Raw genomic sequence first — 18607 nt, forward strand, 5'->3', positions numbered from 1 at the left:
ATAGAGCATCGAGCCTGAAAAACGAGTAAATATTTGTCAGCTAATTATTAAATTAGCTGACTCGTTTTTTTTATTAGTGTTCTACTTACGCAACGTACTTTGACGTATCTGTATATAATTCTTTATTAAATAAAATAAAGTTTTTGCTCATTAAAAAGGTGCAAAATATATAAGACAAAATAAATATAGAATTTATAAAGGAATCACTCATAATAAGGTTGTCTGTAAGAGATTGCCCTAGCGATAAGACCGCCTTTTGTACCTTTATGTGTATATTTCAATCTGTATTATTTATGTTAGTGTATTTCACTTGAATTATTCACTTGTCATTGTATATTTTTATTTATGGTGCAATAAAGAGTTAAATAAATAAATAAATAAACTATTTTATGCGCAAAATTGTATGAAAAAGTTGATCCGCTTTTCTAGAAGCATTTGTATGGAGACACCTTCCATTTATATAATCTAAGCTGTAATTATTTGCCTATAAATATATTTTAATTTGCAATAAGCAAATTTTGGAAGTTCTCGGCCTTGTAAGTTGCTTGTCATGAGACAAAATTTAATTTTGGACACAGGCATTAGCTAATATTTTTACAAAATATATTATTGTTTTTTATTTTTGTGATTACATTACAATTCTTTAAAAATATGGATACCGAGATTACTATCTATTACCAGAGATGGACTTTGTACTTGTGCACTTTTGTCCCATTCTTTTTTTGCCATGAAGCAGTTGTGTTTGCATGACTGTATTTCACTTTGAAGGGTGGGATTATGACAGTGAAATTATTGGGTATAGTGGCATATCACCTTAGTCCCCAGGGATGGCATCAGGGGCGCATGAGGGGTATTATAGATGACACCGTATATTCTGTTTTGCCCACTGTACTGTTCATGTCTATTGCCGACAGTTAGCACTTTCCATCAGGTGGGCCGTGAACTGGTTGTCGCGCCACTTGAAATGGTTCTGTGCTAACCTCATCTACTATTTTCCCGTCATCCGTACTATGTTATCTAACCATGGTGTTGGTGATTTACTGATAGGAGATTGTTCAATATATTAATCAATAATAGTTTTCTGTTTGTTAATTTATTTTACGCTAACTGTGGTCCCCAATCTAACTGCCAATCAATCTGTTTCTGCCAATCTAAAAACTATTGGCAGAAACACCAAAATAGAAGGCCTATGTTCAGCAGTGGATAGTTAACAGCTGATATGATGATGATGGGAAGGATAAGCAAGCTGAAATGGTAATGAGCTGGTCATATAGTTCGAAGAACCGACAACCGATGGAGAAGAAGGTTCTTGAGTGGCAACCGCATATGGCCAAACGCAGTGTAGGACGACTCCCACTACATGGAATAACGACCTGAAATGCATTGCAGGGAGTCAGTGGACGCAGGTGGTTCAGGACCGTTCTTTATGGGAGTCTATAGAGGAGGCTTATGTCCAGCAATGGACGGTTAATGGCTGAAATTATAATGACAATGATTAGTTACTTCACTATCAAAGTCGCGTTTCCATATTTTCGGAGTAAAACCAAACTATTGACTATTTATGCCCGCAATATTTTTTACTAACTTCAATGTTGTGGTTTAAAATACTTCCATGATAAAGACGAACCTAACGATACCTTACTTTATAAAATTATACATACACTAGAAAATTATTACCTTCTTTTTGGTAGCCGGAATTTACTTACTAAAATAAAATGTTTTTCCCCGACCACATAACTGTTTATTGCGGCGTGGTCAAATCCAATAAACCCATTAATTCTAATAGCCCTTTGGATCCTTTCAACGTTATGTAAATTCAATACTCCAGTCCCGAGGCGACCGAGCGGCCGAACCCGCGCACTCTTTATTGCACTAAAGCTCTCTTCTTACAGGCTGTGCGACGCGATAATTTGAAGCGGTATTATTTTTGCCCGATTGCCCTGGGTAGGGGCCTGTTCGACGTGTGTGTGCCCTAATGAATAATTTTTTTTATTCATAAAAATAAAATGGAAATAGAGTGGGGTACTTTCGCTATTAGTTTACGCTGGTAGGGTATCAATGAGAGTTTTTTTTAATGGGTGAATATGGAATGGTAACCCCGCCTGCACTATCGATATACGCTAGCAGGGTACCAGTGAGAGATAATAGGTAAGTTTGAAAGATGGTTAGTGAATTCAGCACCTATAGTGATGAATTCCAAAAGAATTCAAAAAGAAAGAACGATGGTTTCCAGGGGAAATAATTCCAGGGAATTCCAGGCGTGGAGGTCGACTTTATAGGTTTTATTGCTAGTGATAGGGCTTTGAGATCTTATTACTAATAATACCTTTCCCCCCACCAATGATCGATAGGTGAAGACAAAATGCTATCTGTTGAATTTTATTATATTAAAGTTAGGTATTTCAATCGGGACAAAATTTTGTGGATATTGTTAGTAACCGGGACTAACGTCCCCATTACTAGCTAGTCAACCTTCATGTAGTTCCCTTGGTTATCATAATGGTGATAACTTTTAATGAATCCGTCAAACTTGAGTTCATCTTTTTGTCTATTAGAAAAAAAAACTGCGCACTTTTTAGTGCATTATTTATTTTTTAATTTTTTTGCCCATATGCCCTAGATAGGAGCATGTTCTTCCAGTGTATGCCCTAATAAATTATATTTTAAACAGTTACATTAATTATGGTAAAGCTTTACAGGAATTGTTAGTAAAGACGTTTCCCTTACTAGGAATATAGATTCAGGGCGGCATCCACACGTTTTTTATAGAAACCATCATGGTTATTTCTGGTCGATTCGTAACCATGTGCTAACTGACATGATTTCTTCCTCATTAGTATCCAAATACTGTAACCCAGTAATACAAATAAGATTACTATTCCATTATCATTCATTAAAATAAATTAAATATTTATATACTACTCCTCTTTCCAGATCTCTTGGGTCCGGCGTCGTGGTGAAGATTTGCATCTCCTGTCCTTCGGCACTCATACATACTCAGCTGATTCGAGATACTCACTAGCCTTCGAGCATCCGAATGATTGGCGCCTGCTCATACAGTACGTGAATGAAAGAGACGAAGGATTCTACGAGTGTCAGATATCGACGCATCCGCCTTTGGTCAGGCGGGTGCATCTTACTGTTGTTGGTAAGTACTAACTGTTTATTTTTTTATGATACTTAGAATGGTAGACAAGCTTGTAGCCTATACGATAGTAAGTGGTAACCGTCACCTATAGACATGAATAGTACCATGGACATCATAGTATAGACTGTGATGCTTATGATACTCTTCGTGAGGACTATTGGGTTATGTTCCCGTATGTTAGTTAAGTTATGAAATTACAGAGTAATTTCATTGTAGAGTCTCATCCTGCAAACAAATGAAGTACCGCATAGACGCATGTTTAAGACTTGTTCTACGAAAGATCAAAATATGAGTCAGCAAATGAAAATCCCCGATTATCCTGGTAAATGTGGAATTTTTCATAACTTTATGAAAATGCCGTTCGTAACACAATATTTGGAGTTCCGCTGAAGTATACGATAACTGGATCATAAATAATGATAATTTATTGCACAGTAAAAATATCATAAATTGTCTTTTGTTTAACAATAGCTTTGTTCATGATAAAATACTAAACGTTCCAAATTTAAATTTCCCGCCAAATTTTTACGAAGTCTAGTTTTAAACAAAGACTAGTTATTCTTCTTTTTCGGTTTGACAATAGACAAAGTCGGTTTTTTTGATGTTTCTTCCCCACTTTGCCCTATCTTGGGTAGCACTATCATACCCTCACATTTCAAATCGAAATACATTCATCCAAGTACAGCTATTTAATATCAGAAATAGGGATATGATATAGGTACCCAAACCAGCGTTGCTGAATTGGGTATGTTTTTCGTAATTTTGGTAATTTTGGGCAAAATTTTACAGAAATAAAATACGTGAAGAATTGTTTGGAGAAAAGTGATTCACTTTTCATTCATTTGGGTTTGAAGATATTTGTAAATTTTTTTTTTGACAAAATTTAATTTCTCTTTTTACTTTAGTATTTATAAACTATCTAGCGGTATATAAATATAACAAAACATATCAATCAAAGGTAAGTTTTTTTTGTCATTCGCTTTATGGATACATAGTAAAATGTAGTAAAGATTGACATAAATTTGTAATTGGGAGAATATTAAGGAAATGGTATCGATTTGGAAAAAAAATTGCCATTTGGGTTAATCAATAATTTTATATAGTAACCCTGATTCAAGCAGACGACTTTTGTACAAAGGATATCTGATCTCTCTCTGGATATCCATCATCCCTCACTACTGCCCTGCCAATGTATACCAATAGCGCAGACCGGGTCTACCGGTATAAATATATAGCTATAAGCTATATATTTATAAAAGTAATATCTATTAAAATAAATGTATGAGTATATGTATGTATAATCTTTTATAATGTATAAAATATTCATACATCCCTCCGTATCTCTTTACGACCTGAATAAAAAGTCGTATCCTATCAAAAAGTTGCATATTTTACGCTGGTAATATTTTTTCGCCATGATTTTTTATGACATGGGCATTAATCTATAAAAAAAAAATATAAACAATATATGTATGGATATAAAGTCCTATATTGATGGTAAGTATTCAGACTCTATGTGGACTCTATCTTGTCCTATTAACTAACTAATATTTGTCTTTAATTTAAATATGTACCGGATTTTTAGATAAAATATATGCTTTTTGTGTGTAAATTTTTTTCTATTAATATGTATTTTTTTATAATTATATTCAAGATTCCAGAGTTTAGATACTTATAAATTACGTATTATATGTAGATCACACAACCTGTGGCTTTTGTCGATTTTTTAAGCGATGCTGTTGCCCATCCCTCCACCATAAGCTCTCTCGCCTCTTACAACACCCACGGGAAAAGAAGGGGTGGCTCATTTTATGCCGGAATCTACAGAGCTAATTAATACATTATTTTTTTTTATTTTTTTTCAAGGAAAATTACAGTCTATTAATGGTAAAATTTTGTAAAAAAAAATGTAGTTAAAGTTGTTGATATTCTATTAAAAAAACATATTCTATCCTTTGATTTAATATTACTAAAATAATGAAAAGAACTTTGTAGACAAAACAACAACTGGATAATATCAAGTAACTATAGAAGTGGATGACCTCGTGTGACCTTTGTATATAATAAAACATAGGTAGGTGTGCATACTGTGCGAAAATTACTAGACTTGAAATTTTATTGTAGGGTATTTTTTTTATTTTTGCGATATCTTTTTGTGATTTTGAGTTTGACGTATATTAATAAAAATTGCAAATATTTTTTACAACGATAATATTTTTTTTTAATGAGAGTAAATGAAATAGTGAGCCCTCCTTCGCTATCGATATATACTGGCGAGGTACCAGTGAGAAATGATAGGTGAGAATGAAATGGGTCAGTTAGCTCATCGTGACGGATTCAACAACAGTTAACCGCGATGGTTTTCGGGTCACCCCATCCGAGAAACTATCGCTGTTTCACACTCGTGGTGGTTAATCTGATAGGGTATATGGCTAGTAATGGGGTAGTTAGATGTCATTACTAATCTAATAAAAAATGCCTTTCCCCTGATAAATTGATGATCAGCGCCTTACTGTCCGCCTCGACCCACTGAAACTGCGTAGAGATGTTGCATCTCTGTACATCTTCTACCGAATTTATCATGGGAAGGAATTGTTTGGATTGATACTTGCTGCTGATTTTCATCATCGTACAACCCGTCATAAACTAAAGTTTCACTCTAATCATCTGGAGAGTGGCGGCCTGCTACTCTGTGTTATTCAAAGTACTTTTTTCCACGCACAACCACCCTTTGGAATCAACTTCCAGCAGCAGTATTTTCGAACCGATACGACAACATAACCTTCAAGAAAAGAACATATTCCTTTTTAAAAGTGCGGCAGCACACTTGCAATGGCTTTGGTGTTGTAGGTGATCATGGGCGGCGCTATTCACTTACCATCAGGTGAGCCGCATGTCGTTTGCCCACTGTGTTGTAAAATATATTATGAAACCTACTGTCTTTTTGATGGGTTGAAAATATGATGTTAACTGCATTAACGGTATACATTAGAGGAGTAGCAGTGATTAATGATAGTTAAACATAAAGTCAAGTTAGTTCTGGTAAAGTTCTGGTAAGCGCGTAAAGTTTGACCTGATAATTGCTAGCAATTAGGCCACAAGTACCCAGTTTTAATAATCGTTTTCCTCTACCTAAATATCATTTAGGGGAGGGGAAAGGGATTGTTAGTAATGGAGACTGAGAATGCCATTGCTAGCAATATACCCAATCAGGTCGACCTCCTCGCGGTTCCCCCTGAAAACTATCATGATTAATTTGTGATGAATTTATCATGATGGGCTAACTGGCCTGCTTTCATTCTCATCTATCACCCTTCACTGGTGCTCCGCCAGCATATCCCGTTAGCGCAGGCGGGGCTACCATACTATTTTCACTCATCAAAAAAAAAAACATTTAAAATGCCTCTACAGCGCTAACTGAAACCAGTTCTTAACCATACATAAATTAATGACTACAAACGTCAAGCTCATTTCAATCTAAGACTTTGATAATCCGCAAGGTACTACTGGGAGTTCGAAGCACGTGTTCCCGGGGACAAGATCAATGGGTCCAAATTCCTATTTAAGCCGATTCATTTGTATCCATAATACCATGGGACGGGAAGTTTTTTTTTGTTAAATTCGTTAGTGAGTTTTTTGTATGTTGATTACAAATCTGAGTGTGTAATTTTAAATTCAATTAATAAATTTTCATAGGGTTTTTATTTATCCAAAGAACAATTCTTGAGGAAGGTTCAAGCGTATAATACATTATAGTTTTGTCTAAATTTATTGAAATATGTTGATGATTGTTGAAAATGTAAGAAAAAATCATCCCCTTTGGGAAAAGCTCCCAAAAATGCTGCCTAATCCGTTTCAGATATGATAAAACAATGTATGATGGGACTGTTTCTCTTTTATAGGTCTACAAAAAATTCGCGATGGCATATGTCTTTCCTTTAAGAATGTAACATATTCTTATCTGTACCCATCTAAATCATACTCGACGCAACAAGCTGATGCAGTAAATATAAACATATATGCTTTACTACCATTGCGAAGCCTGGGGGTTGTTAGTTAATAGGAATGAGTAGTATATAGAAAGATCTGTATATTTTAGTTACAATATCTTTATCTTGGCCCAATAACGAATACGTTAGACGTCTGTTATCCTATTATATTTAATCAGAGGGAAACTTTGTATAATAATAGTCGTTTGCTTGGGCACCTCTGTCCCATTCGTGTTTCTATCGTGATGCAGTTGTGTTTGCATGGCTGTGTTTCGGTTTGAAGACTGAGATATGGTAGTGAATTTACAGGGTATAGACGAATAATACCTGATATCGTCAGGAATGGCAACGGGGGGGGGGGGGGGGTCATGTGCGAAACAGTATACTCTGTTATGTCCATGGTACTGCTCATGTCTATAGGCGACGGTTACTACTTTCCATTAGGTGGGCCGTCAGCTTATTTGCCATTCTAAGTTGTATAAAAATTTTTTTTTTCTCTAAACTATAAAATGAGAATCCTATTTTTACACGGCATATGCAGCCATGTACTTGTTTTTGTCTCTACTATGTCTGTCCGTCTGTATGTTTGTTTTGGTATCACACAAAAACTATTACATCAAATTAAACCTGATTGCTAGTCACTGTCAGTTACGTTCCTGAAGGTCTGACTTAAAGTTTGGTATATATTTAATCTTGATACGTCACATAGAAATTGTCTGTTCATCGGTTTTTCTACTTCGGAAATCTATGCGTACGAAGTATAAGTATCAGGCGGAAAAGTAATACTCAATATAAATACTATGTTTTTTCAGTAAATTTTTCAAAAAGAAAAGAAACATAATTCGTATACTTTTTAAAGACAATAATTATTAAGATTGTTTTCCACAAAATAAAAAAAAAAAAACTAATTAAAATTGTGGAAAAACTAGTTTATTTCACTTTCAACTAAATTAATCAACCTATTTGAATATAATTTATATAGAACTTAATCTATAAGTATTTCCTGTTAGGAAAAAAAATATAAGTTTATTTATAACTATCGGAGTTATGAACTAATAAAATAAAAAAAAAGATAAGACGTTCTTATATTATATTGATAGAGTGTCCCCATAGAAATGTTTTGAGAAAAACGGGTGTTTTTTTTCATACAATTTTACGTGATTAATAAGTGATGTCTTTATAACTTCCATATTTATTTTGTCACATAAATTCTGCATCTTTTTAATGCGTAAATACTAAGTTTATTTATTAAATAATACGTCAAGATACATTTTATGCGTAAATATATAGAATAGTCATAAAAAAACGAATCAGCTAATTTGACAATTAGCTGACAAAAAGTTGACCTTTTTTTGAGACTCGATGTTCTGTCTATATAATCTAAGTAGACAGTATTGTTTTTCATTATCTGTATTTGTATAACGGTTTAACTTCCTTTTATTTACGTAGGGAACCCTACACTTGCTTGGCTTCCCCCTTATCTTTAACGATCACGGATGCCAAACGTTTCTCCGTGGAAAAAATATTCACATACACGACTTTCTGAAATTGGGTTGAGATAATGCCCCAATATTTTATATATTACTATATTTTTATACAAAACCCCGTTATGGAGTTACTCGTTTGTGACGTGTACAGATATGCGTAATTTTTATGTTTAACAAAATAAACGTCTCGTCTAGAAAGAGGATTATCAAGTACTAGTTATTTTCTGCGGATTCTCTCGCTTGTATATTTGTATAAATCAAATCAAATCATATTTATTTGCTTGCTTGCTTATTTTACTATAAATAAGTACTTAACATGCAGCACCCCATGGGGGTAATCATATATTAAATTGTATTTGGTTTTATTATATTGAAATTACAAATTTATATTTATATTTTATTTAATATTCTTATTGTCAAATCCTTACATCAAATCATTTTATAAAATTATGTTTATATTTTAAAATAATCTTTAATACAGTAATAATAATAGGATAAGTCCACAATTTTCGCCACAATTTGGCATGCAAAATTTAAAATACATTGAAGAAAATTTAAAATACATTAAAGAAAATTTAAAATACATTAAAGAATATTAAAAATACATTAAAGAAAATTTCAAAATAATTAAAGTACCTTGTGTCTTGAGGTAGAATATAATCTGTAATCATCATCATATCAACTATTTAAATTTATACTGTAAAAATATTACTATGGTGATTATTAATGGTAGTATGATGTTTTTTAGTATATAAAATTATGTGTATATATTATTAGGTCTTTTTATTTTATAGAATAGTAAATTTAATTTCTTAAACTTTGTATATGACCCTTGCTTTAAATCAGACAATGATAATGTAACTAATTTTTATTTTTGCAATAGTACTATTATTAATAAGTAAATTCTTATAATATAACTTCAATCGGATAAGTATCCTCCATAGATTAGGAACTGTTACGATCTATCTATATCCACTGATTCTCTGCAATGCATTTGAGGTCGTCACTCCATCTAGTGGAAGGTTGTTCTGCTGTGTTTGCCTGCACTGGATCGTCACTCAAGAATCTGAAAAGAACACGTTTTCGGGATATTTTTGACATTGGATGCACCATCTAGATGCAAAACATCATTTTTAATATTTCTGCTTAGTAATCCCTGTTGAATTTCAAATAATACGTCTTTGTATTGTACCATTATGCTTTTAAGCCTTTCTATCAAGGTCACTATATTTTCTACGTATTTAAAAGGTCTTTTATGTTATTTCAAAGTTATTTTGCACGCAATATTTATTACGGTCACAAACGTGGTGTATTAATGGTACCTTGAACTTGGGTTTCTTTTCGGTTTTAATGTTGGGAAATATTCAATTACCAATTTCGTTTGAATTATAATTCAAATATTAATAACGTAACAGTATTAAAAAAAATAGGAAAAGCGAACTTACGATTCTTCGAGTTCCACTTCTATCGCAGGTTCTTTTGATGTTCTTTTGATGGATGATTATGGAATGGTAACCCCGCCTGCGTTAACTGTATACGCTGTCGGGGCCCCAGTGAGGGATGATCGGTGAGAATGAAAAAGCAGGTCAGTTAGTCCATCGTGATGACTATAGCTGGAATGCAGCACGATGGTTTCCAGGAGGAACCATGTGGAAGTCAACATGACAGGGTATATTATTTTCCCCAAAGAACATATCGGATTCTTTTTTATTGGTGAAAATGAAATGGTAATTCCGCCTGCGTTTAAGGTATATGCTGGTGGGGCACTAGTGTGGGATGATAGGTGAGAATGAAAAAGCAGGTCAGTTACCCCATCGTGATGAATACACCTGGAATTCAGCACGATGGTTTCCAGGGGGAACCATGTGGAGGTCGGCCTAGTTGGGCATATTGCCAGCAATCGGACCGGTAGTCCACATTATTAACAATACAATCTATCTACAGCCCTTTAATCTCTATTTTGAATTACAATTTCAAACATACACTGGCTCTCAGTGTTCTCTGTTGTTATTTTACTCATATTACCTGAGTATTGGATTCAAAACTTTGCTGATAACTCTAAAACTATATGTTTTATAGTAGCACCCCTTCAACAGCGAAACACGGCAAGCCCCGGCCTTAATTCGGCTAGATTTATCGCTCAACATATTTCGAAGATAAATATTTGATTATCTCGTAAATTAACGGCCGGGTTCATGTTGTTTTATTGTGCGAATTAAAATTGGTTTAACGGATGTTTGTGTTAATTCGTGTTATCGAAGATGTTGTAAGAATAAATATGATTACGATTATAATACATAATAGGGTAGATAGTAGTTGTAATTAAAGTTGTTTAAGAAATAGGGTTATTACTATGAGTCGATGGATCCTCAATCATGACATTAAATTGTTATGGAATTTAAATGGAAGTAAATGTGGAAAAAATACTAATATAAGTATAATTTTTTTATGATAGCTTCACATGCCGTGATTTGACAAATTCCTGTAGACGCAAGATTCCTTGTACAATCTATGAACAAGATAAACCCGTAAGCTAGATGAACCTAAATCACTGCTTGACTGCAGTATGTCGGCTTACGAGCTGCTTTTTGACATTTCTTTTCAAGATCCCAAGATTGTAAGTTAGAGGCAAAATACAGGATAGGAGATCGTTCTATATTTGAATAGTTTTTTTAAGGGTGAAAATGGTAAGATAACCCTGCCTGCGCTATGGGTCTACGCTGGCGGGGCACCAGTGATAATAGGTGAGAATGAAAGAAGGTCAGTTGGCCCATCGTGATAAATTTAACAAGAATTAACCACAATGGATTCCAGGGAAAACCATGTGGAATTCTTACTGGTGCTCCGCTAGCGTATACCGATAGTGTGGCGGGATTACCATTCCATTTTTACCCATTAAAAAAATAGGGCTTTTAGACCTTACTTTTACTGCCAATCCCTTTTCCCACATTTTAATAGAGCGACATAAATAGGTTTTGCTAAACTTAGACGTACGTGGTCGAATTACATCAACATTAAATTGATGTAGGCTTTAGCCTTTGCGTGTACAATTATGAAAAGAAAAGACGAAGATATCGCCTAATATATAAAATAATGAATGGTATGATGTAGAAAATGAAACAGCTCCTTCAGATAGTGAGGGGAAGAGGAGTTAAATAAAATATTGTGGAGCAGTAAAAGAATTTGAGTATTCCAGTAAAAACGAATAGGAAGCTACTTGAGCTTAGCGCGAAATTGGAAAATGTGATAGTTAAAGATTTTAACTTTTACGTTTTTGGTGATAAAGCTAATCGCAATACGAAACATTTAAAAGAAAATCAAATACGTTGTAAAATCCGATAAAAAACGAACCCAATGCCGAATAGGCACCCATTATATCAGCCATTTAGGTTTAATGTTCGAATAAATAAACGTATATGTACATTACAGTGAAACACATTACCCTCCTTTTGATGGGAAGTCGGGCAATAAACATAACATAAACAGTTATTATTTATTATTATTGGTTATTTGTTTCGGCCTCACGCGGAAACGATTTTATCTCGGTAAACGGAAAATGAGCGAAGCCCGAACATTCGGCCATTTTGTGGACTTATAAATATTGGAGCTTTTTTAGGCGATACAAAAAGTTTCGTTATCTAGTTCGAAACGAGAGAGATCGGTTGGGTTATACTGGTAAATCTTTTGTATAAATAATTTGAGAGATTGCGTCACCAAAATAAAAAAAAATACGCAAAACAGTAATGAAAACGTCACGTTAACTTTTATTCCTTTTTTTTTATTATCGCACAATATGTGACCACACCATTTTAAACGAACACAGAGACGCCATGGTCCATGAATACAACCAATTGAAAAGAGAAGGTTCCAGTCTCAATGGTTGTCCACACTATGCTGGCTCACTAAGTGATTTTTACGATATGTTTGAAAGTTCCGAGGACGAAGGAAATACACCAGGGGAAAGGCCATTGCATATTGTTACGATACGGTTCATGTAAAAGTTGGCAAACTTATGTGTACGCGGAGCACGAGCGGTATACTCTGTATAGATGGAGTCACTGGCCCATCCTCGTGGTGCGATATCGGAAGGGATTATTAGTAATGGGGAAGTTAGTCCCCATTGATATCAATATACCTTATCAGTCGACTTCCACGTGGTTTCCCTTGGAAACTATCGTGACTAATTTATCGTTGAATTCGTCACGATGGGCTAACTGACTTGCTTTATCATCCTTACTTATCATACTTTACTGGTGCTCTGCCAGCGTATACCGTTAACGCAGGAGAGATGACCATTCCATTATTATCCATTAAAAAAAGCCTGCCTGCCAAGCGTGTCAACTTTTTTTTTATGCAACTTAGAATGGCAAACAAGCTAACCGTTGTTGGAAAGTGGCAACCGTTGCCTATAGACATGAGCAGTATCATGGACATAACAGAGTATACTGTTTCGCTCATGATACCCCCCATGCGTTGCCATTCCTGAGGACTCAGGTGTTATTCCTCCGTGCTCAGTAAATTCACGCCATATCCCACCCTTCAAAACCGAAACAAAGCCATGTAAACACAACTGCTTTACGGTTGAAACACGAATGGGACAGAGGTACCTAAGCGATCGACGTTTGTACAAACTCAACTAATGACAAAAGTCCCTTTTGGAGAAGGCTTATGTTTAGCAGTGATCAACTAACGGCTGATATGATGACGATGATGATTGTACGTACACCATTCCCCATCTAGTTCTAAACGAAGTAAAACTTGTATTTTAAACTGCTACGCCATCAAAATCGACAGAGTTTAAATTATAAAATAAATTTAATTATCTAAAATCTTACTAGTAAATTTTACGTCAAGGGGGAAAAGAATCCTCCCCTTACCAAATTTCAGAGGAGGAGGGAACAAATAAATAAAATATCTCATACAATTAATAGACTTTCCTCTTTTTACCGCAAAATACCCTTTTCAGGACATTGGAATCTTCCACAGATTATCGAATTCCCGTGTTCGATTTATTGAGGTATCGGGGATTAATTAATTGAAGATTATAGGATACATTTGAATAATGGACCTTACTGAAATAGATTTTACATCGTTCCCTCGGTATTACGTGAGCTTACAGTCACTATATTTGTGGTGTGATTGGTGAAGAGGGGCGGAATTTGAGGGCAAACATAATCCTCTTAATATTATGTGAAAGTTTATAAAGTTGAATGTTTAACAGTAAATCACGTTGAGCGTAGACAGTTCAGTTGGACGACGTTTGACTGCTATCTCGGCATCCATAGATCGAGTTCCAGCCTAAACTTCTAAATTAAAAAAATATTATTCTTTATTTATTTATTTATAAAATTATTAATTTCATGTTATATATGTATATGTTTTCCTTGTACTTGTAATTATTTTCCTTAATGTTTTACTTACTTAATTATACAATATTAAAATACCTACTTGAACAACATTTAGTCTATTACCCTAAGGTTGCCTTTAAAAGACTTCTTTCAGCAATAAGACCGCCTTAATGTACTTATATAACTGTATCGTTACATTTATTAATTTTCTTGCTTATTCCCTATATTGTATAATACAAATAAAGTATACTCATTCATTCATTCATATTTGGCTTATTCAAAAACGAATGCCATTCGCGTCATGTTCATGAAAGTGATAAAGTAGATACAGAGGAACAATATGTCATGTATTTCTGTCATATAGACGTTATCCGACACGCTATGTCAGAAGCCTTCAATTTTCAAAGTCGCCTTAATTATAAAGGCGACCTTGAAAATTTTGTCAGTATAAAACGATAGTCTTACACGAGTATGAAGTCAGTGTTCAATATGTACTTTTTTTTTGATGGGAGAAAATGGTATGGTTACCCCGCCTGCGTTAACGGGATACGCTGGCGGAGCACCAGTGAGGGGTGATAGATGAGAATTAAAACAGGCCAGTTAGTCCATCATGGTGAATTCATCAGGAATTAACCATGATAGTTTCCGGGGAGAACCGCGAGGAGATCGACCTGGTTGGGTATATTGCTAGCAATGGGATTCTCAGTCTCCATTACTAACAATCCCTTTCCCCCAATATATGTACTTAGTTAGCTTTTCAATGTTGTTTACTTTTTATTTAAGTTATGTTTACTTTAGTGCAATGTATATATGTATATACATGCATATGGTCCCGGCATAGATTGGTCTATCACTTACTTTTTCGTGAGTGTTATAAGAGACCACTAAGGGAACTTAATGATCGAGTGATGGGGAACCTTGTAACTCTTGAAAGATCACCAAAAGCCAAATTGCGGTTACCAACTCGCTTGCTAAGCGTGGCAACTACTCGCAAAAAAATCTGCTCACGCTTGTAAACCTTGATGGGGTAGTCAGATACTCTATAACAACTGTATATAAAATCATTTCCTATTAACCTTTCTGCACAAAATAAATTGTGTTCCCCGTTAATTGGGTAGGTAGCGAACAAGCATCTGCCTCTTGTAGATAATTATATATAAATAATGCATCACGAGCGCACAGTGTAGTGTTCTCAAATTATCTGAAACGTGTCTACATGGGTATTTGTGTGCGTGGCCCCAATAGAGAGCTTTGTGGGCAGAGAGGCACAGCGTCAATTGATTTTGTGCTAATTTTGTGGGCCTTTAATAGTCCTCAACTAACGAACGGGGCGTGTTACAGTTATACAGAAAAATAGTTCAGAAATGTATTAATTAATTATTGTCTAGAATATGACATTTAAAGAAAAAAAGGCTAAGGGCGATTTTCTCTTAATTGATGATGAATTAAATAAGCCAAACGAGATATTTATGTAAGATAGCGATGCGCGAATTAAATAATATATAGACTACTAATTATTCGACTGAGTAATTCATTCGAATTATTCGAATGACTTTTAAAACATTCGACTACTAATTTTGTTCGATTGCTAATTTCATTCGCTGTACGCTTCTACTAAACGCTAAAATCATTCATTAATGGATAAAGGAAAGGACATTATTTTCATCGTTAGTTAGTTTAAATCGAATTCGAATTAGCAAAATTATTCGGATACAAAAATTAGTACATTACTTATTTAGTAATTGAATTATAGAATTAGTAATTACTAATAATTATTCGAATAATAAAATCTTTGGCATTCGCGCACCGCTAACGTAAGACGATCACTATAGGGCAATTGTAACCACATTGTGTAAACTCGAAATCTAGAGTTTAATTTCTCTTAGATCAAATAACGAACTTTAAGAATTGGCTCGGGCTTTCTCGCCTGGCTTCTTCTAACATAAGATATCCTAGCTTGAGAAATAGGCGATTATTATAATTACTTAGCAATAAGAGCAAATTCATTGTTGCGATAAATGCGTCTTAAACGATGTATTTATCGTCGTGTTTTGCTCATTTTTGGATTGGGATTTTACTTTTCTGAGTACGAATTAAGGTGCTATAAGGTAACATACAAACAAACTTACTTTCATATTCATAATATTAGTAAGAATTATTATAAAACAAAAATAGGTAAAAAAGTTTTTTTTTTATACAACTTAGAATGGCAAACAAGCTGACGGCCCACCTGATAGCAATCGTCTATAGACATGAGCAGTACCATGGACATAACAGAGATACTGTTTCGCCCATGATACCCCCATGCGTTGCCATTCCTGAGGAGATGTTATTCCTCTGTACCCTGTAAATTCACGCCATATCCCACCCTTCAAACCGAAACACAGTCATGCAAACATAACTGCTTCACGGTAGAAACACGAATGGGACAGATGTACCTAAGCAAACGACTTTTGTACAAAAAGTCTCTGCTCCCTCTGGTTAAAGTACGTCTTCATGTATTAAATATTCTGAATTCTCATATGCAATATATTTTTGTATCTACCTTTCAAGATTCTCAATATATTCTCACGCGACATTTAAATTTTATTCTCTGTGGGTGTGATTGTTTTCATTTTATGGCCGCCATTTTATTTTTTACGGCGTATTATATATCCTACTATGTTATGCGATTACATCACCAATTCTTAATCCATTTTCACTATTCTATTTTTGTAATCGATTTTATTGATGCCATTGATGACAATTTCATTTTTAACTGACTTAAAAAAAGGAGGTTCTCAATTCGGTTGTATTTTTATACGTTTCATCATCATGATCATCATTATATCAGCCGTTAACTGTCCACTGTTTAACATAGACTTCCTCCTTAGGGGATTCTGCTAATAGTTGCCACGCTTGGCAGGCGGATTGGCAACCGCAGTTAGGTTTTGGTCATGTTTTAAGAGGGGCACTGCTGCTCATCCCTCGATCATTAAATTTAATTCCTTTAGTCACTTTAGGTCCTTTATTCCTTCAGTCACTTTACCTCTGTCTCATTCGTGTTTCTACCGTGAAGCAGTTGTGTTTGCATTGCTGTGTTTCGGTTTGAAGGGTGGGATATGGCAGTGAATTTTCTGGGTACAGAGGAATAACACCTGGGGGTATCATGGGCGAAACAGTATACTCTGTTATGTCCATGGTACTGCATATATATAATCCTGTCTAAGATACGATGTTTTAATTAGTGCATATATATTAATTTCAAAGCCGTGTGGTACCGCCATTTCCTTTACCGTGGGTGTTGTAAGAGGCAAGTAAGGAACTTAATGGCCGAGGGATGGGCAACGGCGTCTCTCTTAAAACATCCCCAAAGCCTAACTGCAGTTGCCAACCCGCCTGCCAAGCATGGCAACTACTGCCAGAACCCCCCAATAAAGGGAGGCTTATGTTCAGCAGTGGACGGTTAACGGCTGATGGGATGATGATGATTTTAATTTCTAAATAATATGTGTATACCTATATTTATTATATATTAGACAAAAGTGGTAAAAAAAAATCAAATCAAACATCAAATCGAAGCATTTGACGTTCCATTGTTTCTGCCTACCCTAATGGGAGACAGGCGTGACAGATATGTATGTATGTATGTATGGTTAAAATGCTTTCGTATGTAAATAAACGAATAAAAACTATTTATTGTTACATTTAAAAAATGTTACAGATAATAAAGATTAACAATATTAACAAACAAAATTAATATTTAATTTTCTTCTTTTCATTTAAGAGTTTCCTCTTGTCGGTGCAACTAATTCATGCATCTTCCTCCAGCCAGCTCTATCTCAGGCCATATCCTTTATCTCCCTATACGACATGACGCCTAGTATTTCCTTTATCTGTCCCATGTAGTTATTCCTCGGTCTTCCTCTTCCTCTTTTGCCCTCTATTTTTCCCTCTACTATGCTCTTAAAAAATCGTCATGTCGTATAAGGTGGCCCAGCATTTTGCCTCTTCTATTCTCTATTTAATTACATAAATTTAATTATATAAAAGCATGATAAAGAGGCAACAATTGGCGGCCTTATCGCTAAATAGCGATCTTTTCTAGACAACATTAGGATGGAGAGAAATAATTAAAACTGTGTTTGATCAAGGCATAACGGAGGAATTATAAGACTAATAGAGAACAAAAATGACTAAAGATTATAAATTAAAATTAAAATGCAAAATTAAAAAAATAATAATGAAATACTTATCTATACTTATAATAAATCTGTAGAGAAGTCAATCCTGTACATGAAATATATTTCCTAAATGACTATCAGGGGGTGATTAGTGATCGATACTGATGCCAAAAATGCAATCAGTAAAATGTTTGTCTGTCTGTTTGTATGTTCGTTATAGAAACAAAAGCTACTCGACGGATTTTAACGAAACTTGGTACAATTATTCTTCATACTCCTGGACAGGTTATAGTGTACTTTTCATCACGCTATGATCAATAGGAACAGAGCAGTGAAGGGAAATGTTGAGAAAACGGGAGAAATTACTCCATTTTTTTAATATACTCACATAAATAGATGCAATTACCAGTGGGAGACTTTGTACAAAAGTCGTTTGCTTGGGTATCTCTGTCCCATTCGTGTTTCTACCGTG

General features: G+C 34.6%; 1 protein-coding gene across 2 annotated transcripts in view; it reads left to right on the forward strand.

The window, feature by feature from the left end:
- The window catches only part of LOC116413252 (lachesin-like), a 164632-nt gene that overhangs the window by 126295 nt on the left and 19730 nt on the right, over positions 1 to 18607 (forward strand). For both annotated transcript variants that reach the window (XM_052896774.1, XM_052896773.1), the window contains one exon: positions 2935 to 3148. In XM_052896774.1, coding sequence (XP_052752734.1) covers positions 2935 to 3148 — 214 coding nt within the window. The remainder of the gene's footprint in view (positions 1 to 2934; positions 3149 to 18607) is intronic.

The sequence above is a fragment of the Galleria mellonella genome, unplaced genomic scaffold, assembly GCF_026898425.1.
Source record: "Galleria mellonella isolate WM207_F2 unplaced genomic scaffold, CSIRO_AGI_GalMel_v1 utg332, whole genome shotgun sequence".
Classification (NCBI taxonomy): Eukaryota; Metazoa; Arthropoda; class Insecta; order Lepidoptera; family Pyralidae; genus Galleria; species Galleria mellonella.